The sequence below is a fragment of the Gnatocerus cornutus genome, chromosome 8 (assembly GCF_029298725.1).
Source record: "Gnatocerus cornutus isolate USDA-ARS CGAHR chromosome 8, icGnaCorn1.1, whole genome shotgun sequence".
NCBI lineage: Eukaryota > Metazoa > Arthropoda > Insecta > Coleoptera > Tenebrionidae > Gnatocerus > Gnatocerus cornutus.
Window position 1 is genome coordinate 8,762,304 of NC_142240.1, and position 24,466 is coordinate 8,786,769.

A 24,466-nucleotide genomic window follows, 5' to 3' on the forward strand; every position below is an offset into this window, starting at 1 on the left:
TGTTTTCAACTAAAGACTTCAATAACACACGAATTACTTTCTCGGCTATTTCACGGTTTCGGACGTAAAATTTAGAAAATAAAATTCAATAAAATTAATTAATCAGATATTTTATTAACAAAAAATGAATCAAAATGATTATGCATTGATGCAGGAAGGGTGTACATTCTGTGTAATTTTCTAGGTTTTATGTTTTCCTATTTCTTTCTTATTTTACTCAAATTAAAAGTTCATCAATGAATGAAAAATGTTGAGCAAAAAAATTTGTTTTGATAGGTAAGTCTCTATGAAGTAACTATATAAAGATAAAGATTATGGCCTGAGTTGTCTAAAAAACCGGTTATGTAAAAGCAAATTTTGAAGAAAATTAAAAACTTTTTTGGTAAGTCTAAATTGCTCTGATAAGTAACGCTACTAGAAGCAGATAGTACCACTTGGATCATAAAAAGAAGAAAATTATTAACGGCGTCCAATTTTGCCACAATTTGTGTACGGAAGAAGAACACAGACTCAAATTATTTTAGCTATGAAAAAGTATTTCTATCAGACAGAAGCAAAATAAGCATTAAGGCACTCGCCTTAATAATTTTGAGTAAAATATAGCAATATTAAATTGGTTTCAGGGCACTCATCTTCGCCGTTAGAAATAACAAATAAATTCTTCTCTGTGAGAAAGTTTATTCTAGCAAAGCATCTAGGATCTCCCAGTCTAGTTTATTTTCCCAATCTCACGATATTTCGAATTAATGACCCTTTTAATCAGATCAAAATCAATAATAATTGGTGGCTTGCATGAAAATCAAAATTCACTAAACGTTGCTTTTACATTTCGATAATAATCTTAATCTGTCGTATTCCAAAAAAAGCAAGAAATTTAATCCAACAACCAGTTTGGTTCTCATGCCATCGGTCTTTCATCGGAGAGTTTCAATCCCATTAGCACTCCTCGAGTAGATATATTTAATTTTCCTCACACCTCATCCAATTGTGTGTCGTATTATTTATCCTCTGTACAGACTCACTTGTAATCTAAAGCTTTTAATGGCTTTGACTTTTTTTGGACAAACAATCAATCGGAAATAACGCCAAAGGACTGATAAGTGATAAATAACACTCGATCGGCACCTGGACTGTGCAGTATTCCATTAGCATCAAACGGCTTTTAATGTGAAATATCAAGTATTGACAATAGCTGTTTTCTTATCGCATTCGTATGTTACGTCGTCTGCTACATTGATTTAATATGCGCAAATCCGTGTAATGGATAATTCTCCATATCTAAGGAATTATTCATTCATCAACCGTCCGCGGTGTTCTTCTTTGCGACGGTCGCCAAACCGCAAAAACAGAACAAAACGTTTATTGGTTCTGTTGCGGGGATTAGCGATGGATAAACCGAATAAATACAGAAATGGCTCTGTAATAATTAAATAAACAATGAATATGCGATAAAATGTACCACTTGACGTGCCACTGTGATACAAATGTAATGTATCATTTAGCGGTATCAGTCCCATATGCTCAGTCCATTTCCATAATCAAATACAGATAGGGAATTGATATTTGGAGCAACAAGTGTGGATGTCTGTTTGATTCGTGTGGATCTGTAAACGGATATGCAATTGACTACCTGTGGGTTGCGGTTAATGCATTCATGACGTTTCCAGCTCGGATTCGGAGGAAATCCTCCTAATGCCTGCAAATCACCATTTACAATTTCCGGAGAGCAAGTCATTTCGAGCCGACTCACAATTACAAGATGTTTCCAACGGTGTATTTACTATATCTTTTTATTACAGACAGGCAGTTCTCTATTAATGGGAATCTGACCCATGCAAAATTGTCCGCCAATAAAAAAGTATGATAACAGTCATTTCTGTAAAATTCTGCAGGAATTGTGTGGGCATCAATTCATTAATTCGCGTTGAGTGTTTTCCATCAACCCCCAGCGGTGCCATATTTAAAAAAGTAAAAAAGACTGAAACGGTTAAGCAGCAATTAGCAATAAAATAAAAAATAATATCCCTGTAGACAGTAAAAATCCGCCCTGAACAAGTTGGCCTGCAATTTACTATAATTGCGGGCGCTGATATTAGCAATAAGCTGATTTTTTATTCACCCTGTCTCTTATCACCCCCCAACCTGAGAACAATAGCTAATCTGGGACTGAGTTTTTCTAGAGGCTCGTTTTTCTTAACAACTGCCGTCTTAAGGATCACTATTGGCTAACAAAGAGAGGATACAATATGCTCTGCTATAACACTAAAAAGAAATGAGAAGCCTCGCCGCAAGAAATTCTTGAATATTTTATAATTTGTAACAGAAGTCGCCAACTTTTTGATGAGTGGATCCAATTAAATATGAATAATTTAGTTAATGGTGACATTAGATGTAATTGATATCCCCTACTCTTGAATTATAATTAGATTTTCGCGGCTCCGATGAAATTAATTTTCACAAAACCAACCAATTTCGAATTTGGAGATTCAAAAATGTCGACATCATCGCCGAGAGCTTTCTATAATAACTGAATCAAAAAACACATAAAATTTAGACCGTAAAGCACATTGTTGGGGCAATGTGAGACGTACATTGTTACATATGCAAATTGGATCTCTAACTTATTGTACACATCTCATAAAGACAGAGACGTAACACGATTTTATATTTTCTTAGCGACGCGTTCCCTAACAACGCGTCAAATAAAGTTATGTTATTGACGTCAAGAGAATGAGAGTTTCTGATTGCGCTTTTTGCGTAAACGCACATGCAAAAAATATTGCGATGCGGAGGCTGTAAAACCACAGCTCGCAAACTGGAGTCTGACTAAAACATGTCATGCAAATTTGGAATTCTAATTGTTCCACCACAGATATTCCATCTCCACCTGTGCGATAAAAACGATAAATGTGTGAAACATTTTCCAAAATATGTATTAAAAAAATGCAGATTCTTTCTCCAATTATTTAGATTTTAGATCTTTCTTTTAGTTTTTTCAGAAGAATGATCCTTGGATTATTTAGAATTCTTTGGATTCTCTGGATTCTTTATCCTTCAGATCCCCCAGATTAAGTTCTTTAAAGTTCATGGATCTTATAGATGCTCAAGTGTAAATTCTCTTTATAAATCTTATATCCGTTTTTGTTAATAATTGTTTTTAAATTGCACGTAGAATATGCAGTTTATTCATAAAATATGCAAATAAATTAGATGCAAAATCATTTAGTCTTAAACAACGTTAATTAGAGTAATTAAATTAATAGAAAAAAGTTGTACCGCATATCCGCTTATTTTTATTTATCGATGCGAACGGCTATTGAGTCAAAAATGCACATCAGCTACTTTAACTTTTCGACTGGCTAATCCAATTGGGGAGGGAATTTTTAAACGAGGGTTGTTATTTTTAAAGAACTTGGCTCATCGATCATAAGAACGCATTTCGCCAGCGGTGTTTCATAATTTTTTGATTAAATTTCAGCGAATGCTGTGCACACAAAGTCGGAAATAAGAAGTGAGCTTTTGCATTTCAATATCAAAAAATATTCAAATATTTGCACAAATGATTATTCCATTAAAATGAAATTTACTCAGGTATACAATAGCTCTGTGTTTTATTCAAATGCGTGCTTTCTTCCCCCGTTTCCGCATCCGCGCCGTCGTCGATTGAACGAAAACATCGGCATCGTTTCGACTCTCTCATTTTTATTTTTGTTGATAATTGCGTGGAACATGTGTCAGGTGTTGAATGATTTATTCGGGATAATTAGAAGTTTAAAGATCCCCGTGAAGACGCGGTGTTTTTAATAGAAAGAAATTGATTCATTGCGGCCTCCGTTACAGCTACAAATTCACTGACTGCTTTCTTCCGCTACACACAGATGAATGCAATCCATTTATCATCGCTATTTTGCGGTTGATAAAGATTTAGTTACATTTTCTTCCTTTCAGCCTGTTAATTCAAACGCGGGGAAATTTTACATTATCATTTTTTCATTATTTGTTTTCTTTTCAGCGCGCACCCTTCAAAGAAAAAAATTACCGTGATATTTCTTTCTGTACACGTAAATCTACTTATGGCATAATCAATTATTCAACTTGAAAATTAATTGATTCGTGAACCTTCATTACGCAGATGTTTTATTCAGGTAATTGTGTAATGGCAGATGCTCGAATTATTAAACTGACCACGGAAAAACGTTTACTAAGGCAATTACAACATTTTGTAATAATATCAACACTCATTTTCTTTTTTTAAAACAGGTCAATAACAGCTCAAACTCGATCTTCCTCAATTTAAAGTTTAAAGAAAAACAAACCTGCGGCTCCAAAAACAAACACTCTCAATTTCAAACAACAAATCTCAATTAAACCGAACAATAAAATTCTTCTTTGTTGCAGCCGAATTGAAGATGGACGTGTTACGCGAACGAGAAGTGAAAGACAACTTAGAAAGACAACTCATTGACGAACAAAAAATGCGAGGTAAGCAAATACGAATTCATTGTTACAAGTACTTCCAGACAACATTGTTTGAAATCTTTGTTGGTTCACAGACAGTATTGTTTTAAAATAAAATGTTTTTGAGTGGTTGTGTTGGAAACTCTGTGGGCACACATTCAATAGAAAACTTTTCAATGAATACTGATTTAATTAAAGATCGCACGAACATCTTAAATAAACAATTAATCCATTATTTTGTAAATACGAGGCTTGCTTTTAGAAAATTCAACAAGCACTGCGACCTTTGGTTTTTTGTGAAAACTTTAAACAATGCAAAGCCGCTATTATCGCAATATAAATCGAGCTTTAATATTAGAGTCGTCTTGAGACAGTAATTCTAGAGTGGCATTTCGAAAAGGTCAAACTGGCAATAGAAAAGGCAATGAGCAGCTAACCCCTACACTTGTACTTCTTCTTCAAGGGTGACTAACTTAAGAATGTGCTTTACACGAAGGGAGAAACTACCAAAGGCAAACTCCGTTCAAATTGTCTATAAGTTGCTAGAAATTGAGACAGATCACCTTCAAGACTTTGTCCTCGGTGAACGAGGGTTATTGTTGACAAGCGCAATTTTATAAAATTTCTATTTCTTCTTCCATTGCCAATGCACGTTAACATAAATTTAATATACAGGGGGTTACTAAGTAGGTAAAGTTTGCTTACAGTGCACTTAGCCTTTCTTGTCAAATTATAAGATTGTAAAGTTAACCAAACAAGACTCGAAATATTATCAAGATCTGAAAACAGTTTATATTTTCGAGTATATCATTTTCAGAGCTGCAACTTTAGTATCTCTGGAGCTAAGACTTCAAAATTTGACAGATTTCTTAAGTGTAATATGATTATTGAGTGTACCAAAATTCAAAATGATTTATCAAGAATCATAGATTTTACAATGATTCATTTCTATTTGAGAAGGAAAATTTCTAATATGTATACTAGTTTTGAGACCAACACTTTATAGTATACCGGGCGTTTTTGAAACACGCACCAAAAATTACATAAGATTTTTGACAAAATCGAATGAACTATTTAAATTTTTTTCTAACTAGAAAAAACACCAATTACTTTCAACACCACGAATGAAATTATCTACCTTAACAAACAAACCTTAAATTCAGTGGCAAACTGGAAATTTTGACCACATATTCGAATTACTTTTTTTCGAAATCGAAGAAACTTTTACAGAAAGCATTTGTTAATTGATTCTACTCGTCTTCACAAATTACAGTATTTTCTTTAGAAGTGTATTTCAAAAACACCCTGTATATGGGTCTAAGGCTTGACAAACCTATTTAGTGTAACACGCTTACGTAATCAGCATCTCAGAATTAAAAATAATCCATAAAAAATCATAGAATTTATTTCTAGTTAACAAGGAAATTTTCTAGTAACAATAGCATTTTTAGACCTATAACCCTAGTATCTCTGGGGCTACGGTTTCAAAATGCGACAATTTTCTTAAGGGTAATACTAATTAAGTGTATCAATACTCAAAATGATCCATTAAGAATCAAAGATTTTACATTGATTCTTTCTTGTTGCGAAGCAAAATTTCTAATATACTAGTTTCAGGGCCATAACTCAATTATTTATGGATTAAATGCTGCAAAATTTTACAAACCTATTTAGTGTAATGTGCTTAGTTGGTACCTCAAATTTGAAAACGATCGATCACGAATGATAGATTTTATAGTGGTTTATTACTAGTTCAGAAGGAAATTTTTTTAGTATTGCATTTTTGAAGCTATAATCCTAGTATTACTGGATCTACGGCTTTACAGTTTTACAGTTGTTTTTATAAAAAATACTATTATTTAGTGCATCCGAATTCAATATGATTCATCGAGAATCATAGACTTTTCAGTGTGATTCACTTCTAGTTGGAAAGAAAAAATTTAATATACTAGGTTCAAGACTATAACTCTACTATCTATAAGTCTAGTGCCTTAAAATTTGACCTACCAATTTAATACAACACGCTTAATTAGAACCTTAAAATTCTAAAATTCAAAATGATCGATTAAGAATTGTAGATTTTATAATGATTTATTATTCTGGAAATTTTCTAGTATAGCATTTTCGAAGCTGTAACCCTAGTATTTTTAGGGCTACGGCTCCAAAATTTTACAGTTTTTTTAAGAGTAGGACTCTTATTAAGTGCACTAAAATTTAAAATAATTCATCAAGAATAGATTTTACATTAATTAATTTCTATTTGAGAAGAAATTTGTTTAGTATAAATGTTTTGGGACTGAATCTCTAGTATCTATGGATTTAGTACTACAAAATTTTGTTAATATATTTAATGTGGCATGCTTAATTAGTATCTCAAAATTCAAAATAATCGATTAAGAATTATAGATTTCAAATTAATTCATTTCTAGTTCAGAAATTTTTTTTTAATTACTTTTGGTACTTCTTTTGATTGTACCAAAATTCAAAATGATTCATTAACAATTATAGATTTTACAGTGATTTATTTCTAGTTGAAAAAAAAGTTTTAAACATAGTAGTTTCGAGACTATAACTGCTTTAAAATTTGACAAACTTATTTAGTGTAACATGCTTAATTTATTAGTAGGAGAGACCGGGGTAAAATGATCCTTCGAGGTAAAATGATTCCCTTTGATTCCCAAACTGCCCTTAGTTCCATCTATCAATGGAATGATTAAATATGTTGCTAAACCTGCGAATATTGCAGACAAGCACCTGAATGCAGTTCGGTGGATATTCAAAAAAATTACAGCGATATTTGTGTTTTTCCTTGGTTCGTTCTAAGGTCAGGCATTTTTTAATCAAGTGTATTTTACCTTTCGAATTAAAATTTCAAAATGACACCTGTAGTGTTTTAAAGAATTAACATTATACTTTCAATTTTTTGTAGATTCTGTTGCAACATTGTCTGTTGTAAATTTATGAATTATGTTCTTTGTTCTTATAGCACTTAGGGTAAAACGATCCCGGGATCATTTTACCTCTAATATGAATAATTATAATATTTGACAACAGACAGTGATAAAAAACAAAAGCGAGAGAAATAATCTTTTCAAAATGTATTTTTTATTAAATCTTTTCAAAATGTATTTTTTATTAAAAAAATATATTAACTCTTCAAAAGAAGACTGTATTAGATCAGTGTGTGCTAAAAATGGGCTCATGATCAATTTGCAAGAGAAAAATATATTCACTTGCAATTTCTGTTCGGCGGAATTAAGAACTTCTTAATTCAGAAAAACTTTTGGTTTTTACCAAAAAAATGTAATTCTTTTAATGTTTATTTATGTCTTCAATAAAAGTCTCTATTTTGTTGTTTTACTTCTTGCTATTTACGTTTATTTTGTTTTTATTTTAATGCTTAAATATATTCACTGTTTCCACTAACTTTTGCTTAACTTATAAAACTTTTTGAACATAAGACATCCTTACGATGGAAAGTAATCATTTTTAATCGAAAGATCATTTTACCTCTAGTCTATGAGTAAAATGATCCATCTGCAGTCTTGGACTTAATTTTCTTTTTTCTAAAAACACTTGATTGCAAGACTTAAGTCAAAAAAAAAGTAAAATCTGATTTTAAAGCTGCAATGGAATTTTTAAGAATGGCTTGTTCAGAAGTTTACAGTTTTTCTTGTACGTCCACGCGAGGGACTTTAAATTAACGAGATTTCCGGAAAGAAAAATTCAAATTATAGAGTGTTGGCGGGAAAAAATCTCGATTTTACTTCAAATTAACGAGAGGGCCAAAATACATTAAGATTTCTCAATTTATCGAGAGAAATCGAAGGGACCGGGAAAAAACTGCAAATTATCGAGAAATTCAAATTATCGAGGTTCAAATTATCGAGAGTCTACTGTATTAGGATCCACAACATCCCATATGGAACCTATAGTTTTGTAATATTCACTTTATATTACTAGCAAAATAATGTCAATATTTAAATCCATTCGATTGTTGCCACCGTGGCGCAATTTGACGTTTCACATTTATTTGACTTTTTATTCGTCAGTATGATTTCAAAAAATCATTTACAGTTCTGGCGCGCAAAGCTCATAGCGAAAGAGATCTTCTCAGCGCTTGAACAGTAAATAACTATTTTGTTAGTGAAAATTTAGAGATTTTTTAGTTTTTGAGCTGGCTGGGTCCACAGCTGTTCTAAAAATGAGCCAATTTTTGACGTCGCGTTCGCGGTACCTAAATCTTCCAAAATGAATCTTTTATCCAAATTTTGATGGTAATTTTATGCTTAAACGAGCTGTAAGTATCATAGTTACATTTTAAAGCTCCTGCATAAGTGGTAGATTTATCAATATAAAAGTTTTGTAGCTATGGTGCTAAAGACCTTAGAGGGATCACTATACTCCGGTCTTCCCTACCTATAGCAAAATAAATTTTTTTAGTAGGTACCTATTTTCAGAGCTGTCACTCTAGTAACTATAGGGCTATTGTTTTCAAATTAAACAGTTTTATTAAAAGTGGCATTCTTTTTGAGTGCATCAAAACTTAAAATAATTCATCAAGAATCACAAAAATCACAGATTTTACAGTGATTCATTTCTAGTTAATAGAAAAGTTTCTTATATATGTACTAGTTTCGAGGCTATAACTCTAATATCTGTGGGTTTAGTGCTTTAAAATTTGACAAACTTATTTAGTGTAACATGCTTAATTAGTACCTCAAAATTCAAAACGATTAATAACAATATCATAGATTTTAAAATAAATATTTTTTCTCCAAACGTCACAAAAAGTCACAATTTTTTAGTCGTTTTTAGACATTAAAGTAGGCAATTTTGTTATAAGTAATGAAAAGCGCTCGTTGACATGGAAACACTTTTGCTGCCTAGGCAGAAAAAGTGCTTTGTGTGACCGGTACTATTTGAGGCTTACATTTTGCACTTGCACTTGCACGATCTTAACTTTGAAACTCTTTGAAACCAATATTTTTCACAGTAAATGTCATCAATGACAACTACATGCATAGCCATCTTTGTTTAAAGTTCAATTTGCGTTCACTCATTGTCGGTCGTGGAACTGAATTTAACGTTTGGAGAAAAAGTAGTATTTGTTATTTGGCCGAAAAGTGGCTTTGTTGTCTCGCAATTTTGCATACACTCGGCTACGCTACGCTTCGCCTTGCCACTGCAATTTAATTGCTCGACAAAAAGTACCACTTTTCTGCCGTATAACAAAATCTACTATTATTTCTAGTTGAGAAGGAAATTTTCTAGTACCTATAGCATATAGTATAGTAACACTAATATCTCTGGGGCTACAACTTCAAAATTTGACAGTTTTATTAAGAGTGGTACTCTTATTGAGTGCACCAAAATTCAAAATAGTGCTTCAGGATTCATTGAGTTTAAAGTAATTCATTTCTATGTAGTTAAACAGGAAAGTTCTTAATATTTTAGTTTCAGGGCTATATTTCTAGTATCTATAGATCTAATGCTTTAGAATTTGACAAACGTATTTAGTGTTACATGCTTAATTAGTACATATATTAAAATTCAAAATGATCGATCAAAATTATACATTTTAAAATGATTTATTTCTAGTTAAAATATTTTCAAGAATAGCATTTATTGAGCTGTAATTCGAGTATCTATGGGGCTATAGCTTCAAAATTTTAAAAATTTATTAATTGTGGTACGGTTAAAATTTTGACTTTCAATGGCGTGAAATTTAAGCCAAACAGAGGTATTATCGCGATTTTTTAAATTTATTTTGTTTTGACTTCGAAACATGTGTAATTGTGTTGTTTTAAAAACCCCGAATCCGTCTGCAATAAATAACCCTATTCGCGCCGATTAGCGGCAATTATCATCTGTCTGCCGTGTTGTTCCGGACATCCGGTTGCTTTTTATCTCGTCAAAATACCACACATTAAGCGATTTTTCTTCCCATAATAACACGTATGAAAAATGAATTAATTACTGTTTATTAACATTGTAGTGCACATTTTAAACAGGCAATTACTCATCTTGTCCGTCTTGTCTTATTTGTTCGAGTCGCGCATTTTTCATTCGGGTAAATGATTTCTTACGACATATCAAGCATTACATGTAATTATCGCGATTACCTCGTTAGGCTTCTTCAGCATCTTTGTGTTGCGCGACCCCTTTATCGATGTCCGACTGCTGACATATTAAGTTTCTCGGTGAAGTCAGTGAACACTTTATATTTCGCCCCTCGACGATGTCACAACAAGGCGCATCGATTGGAAAAGGAGAGTCGTCCGTCACAGAGACGTCATCGTCCTGAGATATCTCAGGAAAGCCGCGGTAGATTGATGAGGATCGTGTCGTTGCCACACCGCGAAAATAAATCATAAAACCCAAGACGCATTTCGAATGCTCTCGATAACTTATCTGCAATACAACTTACAAATTCAACCCACTTTTTGCCGGCGATGTCCCCAACAATAAATCTTCAAATACAAACTAGAACAGAAAGCTCTGTATTTTTTCCTCAATATAAATGATGTTTTTCCACGGTAAATATTACAATCACAATGATAACAGATAAGAATAGGAAGAAGCCTCTAATAAAATTACCAGCTTCCGCTCTAAATAATTAAGAAGTAAAAACAGCAGTCGATGACGAGGTGAGTTTCTACGATCAAAGTCACGCGTTCATTTTATTTCCTCTGAGAATACACCGGAAATTGCATCAAATTCGAAATCAATATTATTTTTCCTGAAGTAAATTAATTCTGATTGTCGTGTCGTGTGTGGATTATTAAAAATCAACCACCAAGTAAATAATTATTTTATTTTGGTTGAGATGGAGGGTGAGTAATTTGAGTCGTAGGAACGGTTGCATTAGAGTCCGGAAGTCACGTGCCGGAAACCCGACCGGAGTCAAACAAGAGACCATTAGCTACGAATGTCAACTGTGTTTCTTCTATTCGTTATCCAGTTGTCAAAACTAATGGTATTTATTACACGGGAAAAAGAACGATTTTTGTCATATTACAGAAAAGTTCCTGTTTATCAGTAATGAGTTTTGACAGGCAGATCTATAGATTTCACCTTCAAGCCACTGAAACTTTAACATCGTGTTGCCACAAATGATGTTTCGCTCGTCCAAAAACCGCTATCAGTTCAAACATATGACGAGTGTAGTCAATTAGAGCAAAAACGATACATCCATGATAACACGGCAGTATCATTTATTCCATGCATACAAATTCAGTCAAACAAACAAACCCGCTAATAATTGGCGGTGTACCGAATGAATATGAATGGAAATTCAGTATTTCAGTGCATTTCTAGACTCGAGCTGGAGGCGTTTTCGCTTTAAAAAGAACTACGTAGCATTCAGCTGTCAAACCATTTTCATGCTAATTTCTTTTAATATGGCATTTAAAAGGATTTCGCTGGGATTTTTAATATTTTCATATTAGGATGCGGCGTATAGATACCCAGTGACAGTTTGAAAATATTCCCATTGATAACGTCGAGATTTATTTAATTTGGGTTTCGCCGCACAAACGACACGCTTTTTTCAATACAGTGATAATGCCAAAGTTTAATCGTATCTGGCAGTGATATCGTGTGATATTGCATGTTAAACAATCAATCGTGTGCGGTGTCACAATGGCATTAGATGAAATAACACGCACGTGAATAACACAAGTAATTAGAAAATCGACGCGGTTTATTTATGGAGGACCTCCAGTAGACCATGAAACCGTTTTATTTTCACACATTTCAATTAAATCAGTTATCATCTCGGTCGTTTTTACGTGGGGCTCTTGTAAATATCTTAATCCGAGCAATTTATCACAATTATAGGGTAATTACGGATAATTGGGACGGGTTCACAACCATGAAGTAGGAAGAAGTGCATGCAAAGTTTTTGCATAGGTAAATATTAATAAACAACAATTAAATAATAATATATAATAAGTCGGTAGTTCATTATAGTAATTGAGAAACTCGTCAGTTTACACGTGAAACGAAAAAATTATACTTTGGCATTCACCCATCGGTGTTTTCCTCTCTGGTTGGGTGGAGTGCATTTTCACTTAAAAGCGATGACGAGAGGGTGCCAACATTTAAATTAAACTCTACAGAGCTTTGTGAAAGCAATTGACAAGTAATTTACTGAGACCAATGGTCATTTGTGTTGTATAAATGAGTTAGAGTGGAGTGAATAAAATTAGAAGCACTGGTCAACATCAAAGCTCATACAGAATGAACCCTTTTCGAGCTAAATTTACGTTCCTGCGTCGGAATTTTCAGTAAAGCGAGTGATACATTTAAGATTCCATCATATTTTTTACAATACATCAATTATAAAAACACCCCCAAGTAATTTTTCGTCGATGGACCGTGTATAATCTCATTCTCAATTTAAACAAGGCTACGGTATTAAATATTATTTTCCATCAACGGAGGCGCAAATTGTGGAATATTATAAGTTTCACACTCGAATAGAGAATTCTCTTGAATGTGAGGGTGATTTTTTATAATCGAAAGGGCTGCTGATTTAAATGCACATATCAAATTGTAGGATTTTTATTTTTACATATTTTACGGCAACTCAACTCGACATGTCTGCTTACCAAATATTTATGAAGAGTTACAACATTTTATTAGTACACTTTATGACTTGCTGTTATTTATCCTGATATTGTTATATTAATAGTTAACTAAATACGTAATGGAAAAATAAATATCGCCGTCTTTAGTTTGCAGTTTCTTGTTTGTATTGTCTCGACGATTTTGTTTAGTTCTTATCTATATTTGATTGTTATAAAGTCTCCTCTTTATTAACAACAAATCTAGGACAATTAGACAATGATTTAAGTCGATTTTACTTGAATTTTATTTAAAAAAATTGCAATCCAATAATTAATAAATAATCCTTTCTCATTTATAAATTTTTTGGTTTTTCTTGGATTTTTGCGATCTTTGGGTGACTTGATAAACTGTGGGCTCTTTAGTGTCGAATTTAATTAGGTCAGATGACATTTTATATGTGTACCCGAAACGTTGCAACATAGTATAAAAGTCAGGTATAATCAGATTAATTCGAGAGCACTCGAACGAAGAACAAGCCATTAAAATGTAATGGCACCACGCAATGTCTATATAAGCAATAAATAGAGCGGGCGGCCCATATGGCAACACTGTAATTACCACAATAGCCATAATCTATTTCAAACACGTAATATGACAGCATTAAGACTTCTTTCGGAGGAAGCCATTTAGGCTGCGTATCTGCATAAACCATCTTCCATATCCTTACACAGCTGTTATAGTAGTGTCCGAAAAGCAGCCGAAACCACGAGGACATAAGAACGTGCCCCATTATACATACAAACTATCTAATCGACCCCTTTGTCTTACAATAACTCGACAGTGTTCTCTGTTTAATCGCCACCCTCCGGTGTAGGTCCGTCCTTGTCGCGAAATGGCCATAAGGTCCCAAGGAGTCAGACCTGTTCACATGGTCGCAGGAAGTTTGCATGATTCGGATTTCGAGCTGTTCCGTTTAACACTTGGACGCATTCCCTCCCCCTCACCTTTAATTACACGTCTGCCACCCACCCATAGGAATAATAGCGTTCATCATCCATTTTTTATCTGCTGTTATCGAAATTATTGGACAAATGCAAAGCGTTTTTTCAACTACACCATCACGATTCAAATTGAAAATTAAACCTTCCATTAAGCGAATGAAGCCGAAACAATTGAAACCTTTTGATTTTAATTGGTCATATGAAGCCTGTAATTACATCAACCGAATTTAACACCGACGCCGACATGGGTTTTGTTGTTATTTCATTTTTGATTGCGCGTTGCAATGATTTTCCATTCTCTTGTTGTCTGGCGCGGATCATATTTAGTTGAAGGGATTATCGCTCTTGGACACTGTCTTTGACACATTCACAGCTCGCAATAATTGCACGGTCGGACCCCAAATAACTTGCACAATTCGGAGCAATCACCTGTTTTACTGACCATAACCCTGTGATTTACTGCCGCGTCTTGCTATTACGTCTGGCTGGATTAGAATCGTCTCAGATGATGTCGAGGGGATTCCGAATAATACTGACATATTTGATTAAACTCATTCAAAGAGGCTACACAATTTATGCCCATAAAGATATGAATTGTAAAGTCATTGTATAGCTGCAAAGGGGCAAAAGAGAGGGGTTTTCTATTCTGGGTTCGATTTTTTTAACAGAATTGATTGTCCACTTTATTTATAGTTAGTTTTTAACAAACGAGTTGATTACAACATTTTTCCGACGATCGTCGCAACAATCAACATTCATATTTTCAGTTGGATTCAATTAAAAAAAAATCCAAAATGCTTTTGTTTTCGAATCAAAAATCAATGAAAATTTGCTGTAAAAACCGTTACCCGCCTATGCATTAAGGATACTAACGCTTATCTGTGCGCCAAATTAAGGGCGGAAAATGGCAAAAATCAAAATGCGCTTACGGAAAAAAATATCTAGAAAAGTTGGTAATCTTGATGCGTTCTGATCAGTTAAATTTTGTGTATTTAATTTCATAACACCCTGCCATAAATTTTTTGAATAATTTTTTTTTTAAATTCCCAAAATTTTTTACTTTTACTTAAACTTAATAGTTCTAAACACCACCGCAAATTATTTTAAAATAGTCATTAATAAAGTGTTTTACAGGCGAACTGATAACGTAGTTTCTTATGCTTTTTTGTTCTTTAATTTTATAGCAATTCTACGTTTAAAAACATGCGATTTCGAAGAAAACGTATTAAGAAAAGTTGTTGCTAATGGTGAGTTCTCTTACCAGTTTAATTTTACGCACTCATTTCCATAACACCTTGTATTTATATCTATTTGTTATGATGAAAATAGTATATTACGCAACGTGTGGGGTAAGAAGCCAATTACGCACGAGGGGAAAAATTGTGCGCGAGGCGAAGCCGAGCGCTATGATTCCAGAGATTACGAGAGCGTAATTGGCCTTACCCCCGAGTCACGTACTATACTTTTTCTACGACTTGCTTTCTCGCAGCCGTGTAATTTTTTCGATTATTATTGATAAATCACAAAAGTTGAATTTTACGTGATTTTTATTAAGACATTGGTAATTCAAACATTATTATAAGGAACAACTCAACAAAAACAAAGAACAATTTTTACAAATTATGAACAATTTCACAATGTTTTTCAACTCCTGTTATAGTAAACTATGAATTACTTGAATCCACTCATCAAGTGTCCCCGTAATTTCTCGTAATTTACAATATTAACGACGTGTTTGAAGGTTAACGTAGTCTCAACATTGAATAAAAGCCCATAGGGACGAAGAAGGTTTGAAATCTTGTTTTAACTTGCCAAAATACGCTAGTATAACATTCTTGGAGAAGGACTGCACTCCGCGGCCCGCACGTCAGGTCATGAACTTGCTATACACCGACTCATACCGCTTTTTTGACATTTTCGACATAAGATCATCAGTTGCACTAACTGCTTGTGCCGCAATTTTGGGGGTGTAGCTTGCAGTTCACACTCGGAGTCACTGATCATGATGAAGCACACCAATACAAATTCCAAATGTCAATTTTGACAAATTTTTATGACATCCACAGCAACTGTTATTCCTCTGCACTATTATGTAATTATACAGGTTGGGCCAACGAAAACGAAAAAAAAAATTTTATAGGACTAGAAATAAAAAAAATATTATATCACTGTAAAGATCTCAATAGACCTTTCAAAAAAAGCGCCATGTCCTATACCTATCTTTAAAAATTAAAGGGGTTAATTTTACCCCTCAAAGGCAGTTGACTGCAAAAAGTTAAAAATACGTGTGTTGTGTGTCCCCCTCACAACTAAAGTTGACCTGTCTCAGCGTTTTTTAAAATTCCATCAGTAAGTGCCTCAAAACGCCTCTGTTTCGTTTTCGTTGGTCCACCCTGTATATATTACCCACTGATCATTACATTGCAATGTGTGTAAGCATGGATTTACTTTGAAGGACAACCGTTCGTAATTTGTAGATTACTATAACAGGAGTAGAATAAAGAACATACCTTAGTCAACAAAAATTCTGAGTCTGGAGCTTCAGAAATGAACTTTTCTATTTCATGCTTTTCCAAGATCTTTGATTGTTTTGGAACATATCTTTCCATTTGACGTTTTTTAAAGGAAATTACTTTATAATTGTTGCTTATGTTTTGTTTTACAAGGTCTTTATTAATGTTTCTAGCATCAAGGGTGACTTTGAATTGATATTTGTAGTTAACCTCAATCATGGAGAAAAGTAAGTTTTGAAAACTGTTCTAGTTGTGGTTTCAAACCTAAAAATCATAAACTTGGACACAAAACCGTAAATGAAACGCCATTGGCGTAAGTAGCATTATAATTAATTTTCAAGATAGTTATATTCACTATGAAAACAAAGCGGCAAAGTAATGTATGACAGGAATTCCAGAGCCAACTTTGATGCTCGAAACATTTATAAACACCTTGTATATTTAGTGTTGAGTTCAACATTGAATATTTTGGCCACAATGAGGCCAGCAGACACTTACTTGAGATATCAGAGAAATATTCTAATAAAATGTTTTCTGAACAATGTTTAACCTCTTTGTTTTTGCACCATAACATGAATTCTTCATACGTTTTTTCATACTTTGATTTGGAATTTTTCGGCAACACATTTGTTGTTGCGATGTTCGCACTTTCTGCAACGTCTAGTGGTGTTGTTGAGATTTCATTGTCACTGTCCGTGTCGACATTCATTATTATAAAATAAACACTAAAAACGAGAGAACACAAAGAAAACACAATTTTTTGTTGTCGGAACGAAAAACACAAAGCCGGTTGTTAGGTTAGGTTAAATAATAAAAACGAATCAAGATGGCTATATCGATATTGGAGTGTATATTTAATATCGAAAAGAAAATCGATGTAAATTTGATAAAAATTTATTACTTGTCATCGTTCTGGTAAAATTTCCGTTTGATAAATCAAAAAATATAAAAATTTTATGTGAGCTTTAAAAACTAAGGTTTGTACAGAGATAACTCATTTTTGATTAATTTGTGAATTGATCGAGTGATTTCGGTATACATATTTCGATGTACAGCGCTGGAATTAGAGTCATCATCCAAGTGAATTGACAAATGTCTGCTTGGAAAAGTGATACATTAACGGATTCATTTTCAAAAGAAATCTTGCAAATAAAGTAACTTTATTGTTAGATCGTCGGAAAAATATGTTATGGTTTACAATGTTGTTAGAGTCATAGGTAAATTTTGAAACACAACAATTTGCGACCATGTTATTTCACCCAGGAAGAGCAAATATTCTAGTTGCTGCAAACTAGACATAAAGAGAAGAATTGAGTGGTCAAGCGATAAAGAATTTAGAATTTTGCAGTAAAGATAAAAAATTAATTCGATGATGCGAAAATTTCCGTTCAGAATAATGTAAACTGGAAAAAGGAAAATTATTCATTTATTTTCTGCCAATGTTGATATAATTTGTTATTTATTCCGGTATTATAATATAGCAGCAATATTTGTATGTATACAATCCGATATATTTCATGGCCCAACTATTACAATTCAAATTAGCAATTTAATTTCTGTTGTTTTGGCAAAAGGTCCACACATTTAATTTCTAGTGTATTTCCGCTTATTTGATCAGCAATTCGTGTATCAGCATGTTTAGTTCAAAAACAACATTATTTATGCATACGCAACAAACATTAATTGTATAAATTAGCGCCGAAACGCTCTCATGTTGACACTAAAGTCAGTATTTAGGTATTATCCATCCTGTCAAAACCTTCCAACAATCAATCGTCCAATAAACTTGATATTGAATAATAAACTGATCCACCGTAGCCTCGAGATGGAGTTTGCGGTTTCGACGGAAGTTCAGCTAAGATTTCCGCACGGCACATTACACATTCACCAACAGATCAGTCCTTATGCCCCGAACCGCCCTCGTCATTCCCTACATGATTGTTCCGTTGGCAGCCCTGCACCGTGTTTGTTATAATACAGAAAGGGGGCAATCATATTCTCCGCCACCGCAAACTTTCGCATTTCCCTTCTCCGGAACAACTTATTTCATCGATGTATTGTTTGACGGTTTTCCGCTACTTTACGTGTACACTTATTTACAGTTTTCATGTAGGAAAGCTAAATTATAAGACGCTATTTCACGGACGGATGATTTATCTCGCACCCCACACGGGGCGTCTTGTTTCCGTTTAATAAATATGCAGATAGATCTGCGTTTCGAGACTTGCTTACAGAAGAAAAATCCACATCAATTTCCTCCGATCTAACTACTCTTTGCACGTTCAGGTATTAATTCAGAAGGGGACAAATATGTCATCAACACATTCTCTGAACACATATCGCAGACATTCCGAAGCTCGAGGGAACTTGGTAAGACGTTTGCGAATGACGCGAGATGAGCAACATTCTCCAAGTTCCATACATCAAACCCATTCCTGAAACCCTTTACCTGCACCCATAACTTTATCATGGTTGTTGTGAATTTCATCTATTTCGTCCATTTTCACATCGCCTGCCACAGAGGACGCACCAATTATTCTTACAAGCCTTTCTTTCGATTATATAATTAAGATGCATAATTTAACGTTGATAGAGTATTTGTTCAAGCTGAAGACGTTTAGAAAGACACGCCCAAACCTCCCATTTATTTCCATTATAAATTTTTCCACCATTACGGTGCTTTTATCCGTTCTTTTGTTCTTGCAGCTGCTAATCGAAATCGTATCTGAAAGCGATACGTATGTAATTCGCAAAAAGTCGCTAAACCGTAATTTAATTAAAGTTTCTTGGAACGATTAGTCGTGGTCAAAACACCAATATCCGTCAAAGTTAATTTGTGCCTTGAAATTCCTCATGTGTGTGAAGACAGACGGAAATGTTTTCTCCTCGTCGCAGTCACATACAATGACAAATCAGGCATCAAAGGCATTCATAATAATTTTTACACTTGACTTATCAAGGTGTATTTATGTCAGTCTGTCCTATTTATCAACCATTTCCCGTCGTGTCGCACTCATTTACTTTATCACATTGATCTCGGGCCTACAGGTAACATAATATCAGGGCCGGCCTCATTCCTACATATATTATTCCCAATCAAATAAATATCTCGTTTCATACGATTTGTATGTTTTCATACTTGCTTGAAGGGCGGCGTAATTAAATTAATTACCAATGCTAACGACTGAAGATGTTTTAGTGGTCAAAACTTTGATTCGCCTTATTATTTCTTATTTAATTAATTAAACAATGATCGCACAACACGCGATGTTTTAAATTATGTAGTTTTCTTGAATAAATGTTTTCAACACCGTTCTGGATGAATATGCATAATTTACTTAATATAGAAACCTTGCGCAAAAACAGCGGGATCGAGATAAATTGCTTGGGAAAAATATAGGATTATAACTTGTTTTCGAACACGAAATATGCGAATTAATGGCGACAACTTTATGAAATAAAAACTCGAGATCAGTTTATTGGAGCAATAAAAACTTGCTGGAGATTTTAGTACACACCACGATAATTAGTAGTAGAAGAGGAAACACTTCTTCAGAAGTCTGTATTCAACATTTGAGTGCTATTACAATGAAATTTCATAAGGTTCCTACCAAATAAAAAAATAGAGAATTGGAGATGCCAAACTGTTGAACCTTCTTCGATAGAAAAATAGAATTTGACCTAGTAAGTGGTGAGTGAAAGAAAAAAAGGCCATCGAGCCAAAAATCAATAAAGATGAGTAGTACGTGTTTCGAAATACGATAGGACAAAACCAAGGGTCCTAACGGCAACACACGTCACGTGTCAACATATTTCTCAATATCACTTTAATACCCTGTTAGATAAGTTGAGAAATCGAAAAAGTTTTATGTGAGTGGCAAAAATATGAATCAAGCGCGGTAAATTCGTCGATTTATCAGTTTCGAGTCGATGAAACAGATATATAGACACGGGTGGTAATATTCCTCCCTGGAGCTGAGTAATTATTAAATTTATGCTGATTCTACGTCTTACTCGGCCATGCCGTTCGAATTACAACAAGATTTACAATATTACCTTGATACGCCTTGCGTAATTCTAATTTATCTGAAGGGGAGGCTTCCAGAAACCGGCTGAGATATGACTATTGCGATGCTTTAACGATATCCCATTACAATCGTAAAATTAAATTATGATGGTTTTAACGACCAACAGATGATTCTGGTTATTGAAATAATATTATTTTACCATCAAATTCGCGCGGTCTTGATAATTAAAAGATTCCGTTTCGACTGCTTGTTTGTCTTTTCATTTACTCAATGATGTTTTAAATTAAAATCGAATATTTACTTTCTTTCTCTACCTGCTTTTTAAGTCCATCCGCAATACCAGGAAACCGAAACCTACTTTATTTTAAAGTCCATTCTGATGAATTTCCACCCTTCTTAATTACAAACCCCAAATGGAAAGCGCCGCAAGTTTGCGCTTTATTCACTCGGTTTTAAAGGTTCTCTCGTACTTAATCCGCATCTTTGCTCGTCTCTAATCTGTGGTCATTTTTGTTTAGATAATGGACTTTTATTAATGTATAACTTAATAACTACTCTGTGGGTCCACACGCGGTTTATCAAATATTCAAAGATCCCTGATATATTCCGTGAAAGCTTCGCTTGTCACTTTCAGACTGGAAGAATTCTTTAAAGCATACGTTTGCGACAAATTTAAAAATAATATATGGCGGTGAAACCCTCGATATTGGGGTCGTAAATTCGATTTCGATGACCACGATTTTGCCACTCTCTTTCCCTTTCAATTGTAAAATATGCACATGTGACGTTGTGCCACCCATCGCGAACAAAGCCAAGGTAAAAATTCGAATAAAGACAAATCTATTCAAGTGGTAAAAGACAAAGGTTTAGCCGACTGACGGCTTTCCGCACTTTGCACAAGGACATCGATGCGTTTTGACAGCCACTTTGTACCCAATGCAGTCCTTTTTTCCTCCGAGTTTCGTGTTGCAATCAAGATTGAATATCGCGGACAACCGCCACGTGGAGAAACACAGAAACGTCGCCCGTTATCTTTTTTCTCAGGGGTTAATTGCCACGCTGCATCCGCAGAAGCCCCCGACGCCAGTTTATATCAAAATGCAAACAAAGCTATGTGTGGACTGCGGATGCACTGAATCAAAGTTATCTTAAAGGAATACCGACAGAGGGCGTTAATTAAAGTCGTGGTGTCCAAGTTGGCTAGGGTGTCAAAGCAGCTCTTTGTCAGCGGAGACTGACCGCTGCAGACTTGGGGTCTTTGATGTCCACTGTCTTAGTATTACAGGACTATTCCGAGGTGTTGTGGTATTTAGCAATGTATGAACGCTTTGTTTGTGTACTTGTTGCAAAGTCGACCGATCTCTATGGGGGTGACCTCTTGCACTTTGTGATGCCGCAATATCAAAGCTCTGTTGCTACTGCATTTTCACACCGGTTTTTTAAATAACGCGGCAAGTGAAAAAAATGTCACTTGAAAGAGATTTGCTTTCCTTTATGCTTTTACACTACGTTCAAGTTTTAATTTTCGAGTTGACAGTGAACGAAGGAAAGTCAACGGGTTTACATGATGGCGGCTCGCTTAGTACACACTCAAAGATTTCCTGAGAAGCGAGAGGCAAATGACAGGGTATAATTGAAGGAATATTACAGCAGACTTGAAAAAACAAAACAATGAAAATTTCATTTTATAATACAGCAATGCTTACATTTTTCCTTTTAAGATCCTCTAGGTATACATTACCGCTCAAAAGTATTTGCCCACTTCAAAATAAATGAAAAAATTAAAATTTTTAGTAGTTAAAACTACAGAAGACAACACGTTTTATTAATTGCTCAACAATAACTAATTCAAACTGCTTTTTCGTCAAAGTGACAACCTTTGTTTTTAATAACAGCTAAACAAATTCTTGGGAACCTAGCCACTAACTTATCTAATGCTGTGGATTTTAGTTTCTGCCATTCTTGTTCCAAAATGTTCCATAAATGTTCTTTTGACGATCAAGTTCATCCCATAGCAACTCTATGGGGTTCAAGTCTGGAGACTGAGGCGGCCAGTCCATTCTTTTTAACTTTCCCATACGTTCCTGATTGACCAAGTAGTTCCGACACAGTTTTGAAGAATGAAGAGTGTTTTGGGTCGTTATCTTCTTGAAAGATGAACCCTCTACCAATAAGACGAATCCCAGAAGGAATAACATGTCTTTGCAGAATTTGTTTGTATCGCTCTTTTACTAATATTCCTTCAATTTATATTAAATCTCCAACAGCAGACCCACCAAAACAACCCCATATCATCACTGAACTTCCACTGTGTTTAACCGTAGGAACGATGCATCCGCTAATTTCTCGGTGACTATTCTGCGCACATAAATACGACGACGGCTTCTAAAAATTTCAAATTTTGACTCGTCTGTCCAAAGCACCTTTTGTCAGTCTTCCACTGTCCAATTTTGATGCTCTTTTGCTCATTGCAACCTCTTTTTTGTTTTTTGTTAACAGTGGCTTCTTTACTGGTATACGACCATTTAACCCGACCTTCTGAAGACGCCGTTTTACGGTGGACACGCTGACATCTTTTTGACGAGTTCCGTTAAATTGGGCCGTGATTTCAGGTGCGGTCAAACGTCTGTTTCGTTTGCTGCGAATCACTATGCTAAGATCTTCACCAGAAGTTGTAACTCTAGGTCTTCCTGGTCGTGATTTGTTCTTAAAACTACCACTAGAAACAAATTTGTTGATATTGTAGTCTACAGTTCGGCGCCCTAGTTTTAATTGCTGTGCGATTTTGCGGTTACTCATCTCGATGTTATGGAAAGCGATAATCATAGCACGCGTTTCAACACTTAGCTTTTTTCACCATTTTTGGGTCAAATAGATACCTAATTTTTATACAACAACTTGAATAAGAGTAAACTTAAGCAACCACAAGATTAAAAGTTTTGTTGTCGTCAAACATCTTCACGATATTAAAAATCCGTAAACTGTCAAACAATACTTTTGTTTTTGCATTGATAGGCTGATGAATTGTGAAAATATGTGAAAAAATGACTGCCAAAATTTGTAAAAATTTATTAAAAAAAATTCATATTTTCAAAAACATCAAAAAAAGAAAAAAAATGGTGTTAGCGGTAATTAGGTTTATAAACATGAAACGGCAATCAAAAGCGAAGAAAAGATATTACTTTGGAGTTACTTAGAAAAATGATGGTGGGCAAATACTTTTGAGCAGTAGTGTATAAATTTAAGTTCACAAACCTAAGAAAAATGAAAATGGAAAAATTTGAGCTCAATATCCGATTGATTTTGGTCTTTATCTGAAGTACGAATACAATCCGATTCGCCGATTTTCCCCTCTAAAAATATTTTGACGGCTGGCCTAACGTCATAAAACGTCACCTAAGCAGTGCATATCTCACCAAAATCACCCCAACGCATCAATGGAAAAAACTATTTATCGGGTAGATTCCCTCAGATTTGTTGTGAAATCCACCCTGATAGTTGGGGTGTCTTTATATTTTTTACGATATATCATAATACGGCTTTTTTCACAATGCGTATGCAATATTGTTTTTATGACAAACTCTAAATGTTCGTTCCCAAAACTCGATTACGTTTCTTTTATAGAAATCCGGGCTAGAATATGTCGACTAAAAGCTATTTATTTTTATGTGAGTGTTATCATTGATAGAGCTCGAGCGTCGATTTTTAGTGGACTTGGATAATGGATTTGACGGCAATAAAACCATGCGACAAATTAAAAACGTTTGATTTTGTCGGAAAAAAGCGTCGTCGAAAAGAATTATTACGTTCCTTTGTAACCGCCAAGGATGATGAATACGCTTTAATACCAGTTTTCTGTTTGACTATGTATACTATATGTAAATCAAATTTG

At 34.3% G+C, this 24,466-nt stretch overlaps 1 protein-coding gene across 2 annotated transcripts in view; it reads left to right on the top strand.

Moving 5' to 3' along the window:
- Nucleotides 1-24,466, top strand: part of dac (dachshund family transcription factor) — a 122,312-nt gene that overhangs the window by 77,498 nt on the left and 20,348 nt on the right. For both annotated transcript variants that reach the window (XM_088044112.1, XM_088044111.1), the window contains exon 8: nucleotides 4,399-4,482. In XM_088044112.1, the coding sequence (XP_087900238.1) occupies nucleotides 4,399-4,482 (84 nt within the window). The remainder of the gene's footprint in view (nucleotides 1-4,398; nucleotides 4,483-24,466) is intronic.